This window comes from Kryptolebias marmoratus, unplaced genomic scaffold (genome assembly GCF_001649575.2).
Source record: "Kryptolebias marmoratus isolate JLee-2015 unplaced genomic scaffold, ASM164957v2 Scaffold34, whole genome shotgun sequence".
Taxonomy (NCBI): Eukaryota; Metazoa; Chordata; class Actinopteri; order Cyprinodontiformes; family Rivulidae; genus Kryptolebias; species Kryptolebias marmoratus.
In genome coordinates, this window is record NW_023665768.1 from 12,063 (window position 1) to 14,062 (window position 2,000).

Here is a 2,000-nt window from a genome sequence, read left to right on the forward strand (position 1 = left end):
TCATCAGGTTCTAACGGGCAGAACATCATCAGGTTCTAACGGGCAGAACATCATCAGGTTCTAACGGGCAGAACATCATCAGGTTCTAACGGGCAGAACATCATCAGGTTCTAACAGGCAGAACAGAAACTTTGGATAAAGATTTATTACAACATAATAAAACTCAACAGGGTCACAGGTTCCATATGATCTGTCATTTTTCATATTTTAGATTAAGACATGCATTAATATTATTATTATGTTCTTTTTTTCTAAAGATTTGATCCCGGGTTTCAGTTTAGACCCTTTGTTTACTTCCGCTTGGTAATTCTTATGGAGGCTGTCAGTTTCTTTTTCTGCAGGAGGATCGGGTTCTGTTCTCTGCCCGGTTCGGTGAGTCGGTGCCGCTCACCTGAGCTCTGTGTCGGTTCCGGCAGGTCGTCGAACAGATCCATTATTCTGCTGGGTCAGCCCGACAGCTAACAGGCTAACTAACCTGCGCTAACTTCCTGCTGCCCGCCTCGCTGTTTCTATGTGCTGACCCGGTCCAGTTACGGGTCAAACCGGCACCACATTCAGAACGGGCCCAGGTGCTCCGAAAGTGTCCGCCCGACGGGTTGGTTCAGTTCGGACGCGGAGAAGCTGTACGCGGGCAAAGAAAGATGGTTAGCATGAAGCTAGCGGAAACTAGCACAGGTGCTTCCGTCTGATCCTTTCAAAACAAAAGCTGGCATATGTTTTTATTCCTCCTCTGAGGGTGTGTGTGTGGTTGCGTGCGTGCGTGAGTGTGTGTGAAGAATTAAAAAATATTCAAAAATCCATAAAAAATCCATAAAAAGTCTAAAAAAAGTCTAAAAAGGAAGTGACAAATAAATGTGCTAATAAAACATTTTGAGTTCTGTACAGAACTAATAGTTTGTTTATTTTTACCTTTAAGTCTTTGTCTTCATGAAGACAGGGCAGGGACTGACTGGGCTCCTGGTTCAGACCCCCCCACACACACACACACACCTCCCCCACCCAGGATGAGGTCTGCAGGCTCTTTGTACTCACTTTGTGTGAAAACTGCAGGAGTCCGGAGGTCCCACCGCAGCAGTGACCCTGAACGCCTCACAGGCTGCAGTTAATCTGGCTGAGACCCGATCCTGGACCAGTGGACCTGGGACCTGGGACATGGGACCAGGTTTCTGGTCTGTCTGACCCTGTCACCATGCGGATCTGTCTCTTGTGGATCGGCTGGACCTTGTGGTTCCGCGGCGGAGCTCTGCAGCCCCCTCAGCGGGAGGACGGAGGCCTGCAGGCCGGCGGCCCCGGCGGCCCCGGCGGCCCCGGCGGCCCCGGCAGACCTGCAGCCTCCCCGGGGCCGGATGGAGCGGGGTCCGTGAAGTCTGGGACCCGGAGGAGAGGGTGAGAAACTTTATTAGACCCGGAGTGACCACATCTTCCTGTTTGTCCAACCGACAGGTTTTCTTGATTAACTTATTTAAAGTTTCTGCTTTTCATCCCTTTGATGTTTATTTTCAATCAAACAATATAAAATCAAATCAAATCAAATATAGTCTGTTTTAGATCTGCCTGTGATGTTGCCTCTTAGTCTGCTCGTCAGAACTGGTTCTCAGTCAAATAAAGGGTCTTATTATTAGTCCTTTATGCTCATTAACACTGAAAGAAGGAACACTGATTGGACAGGGTGGGACAGAGGGAGAGGGACACTTTGTCTCCATAATATTTAGCTGTGAGACACCATTTCTACGAGACGTTATTAAAGAAAATACAACAACTAAACATTTAATTCAGTTGATTCATTATCTCCTGTCCCCTCAGAGCGCTGCAGACATGAAACCTCACTTTGTCTCAGTGTCCTGTAAGTCAGTCAGTCAGTCAGTCAGTCAGTCAGTCAGTCAATCAGTCAGTCAGTCAGTCAATCAGTCAGTCCGTCAGTCAGTCAGTCAATCAGTCAGTCAGTCAGTCAGTCCGTCAGTCAGTCAGTCAGTCAGTCAGTCAGTCAGTCAGTCAGTCAG

General features: G+C 48.0%; 1 protein-coding gene across 1 annotated transcript in view; it reads left to right on the plus strand.

Annotated features, from left to right (window-relative positions):
- Positions 1-1,052: 1,052 nt before the first annotated feature.
- LOC108229505 (latent-transforming growth factor beta-binding protein 1) overlaps positions 1,053-2,000 on the plus strand; it is a gene marked incomplete at its 3' end in the record, with an annotated part of 29,460 nt that continues 28,512 nt past the window's right edge. The window contains 1 exon segment of the mRNA XM_037974389.1: positions 1,053-1,386. Coding sequence (XP_037830317.1) covers positions 1,190-1,386 — 197 coding nt within the window.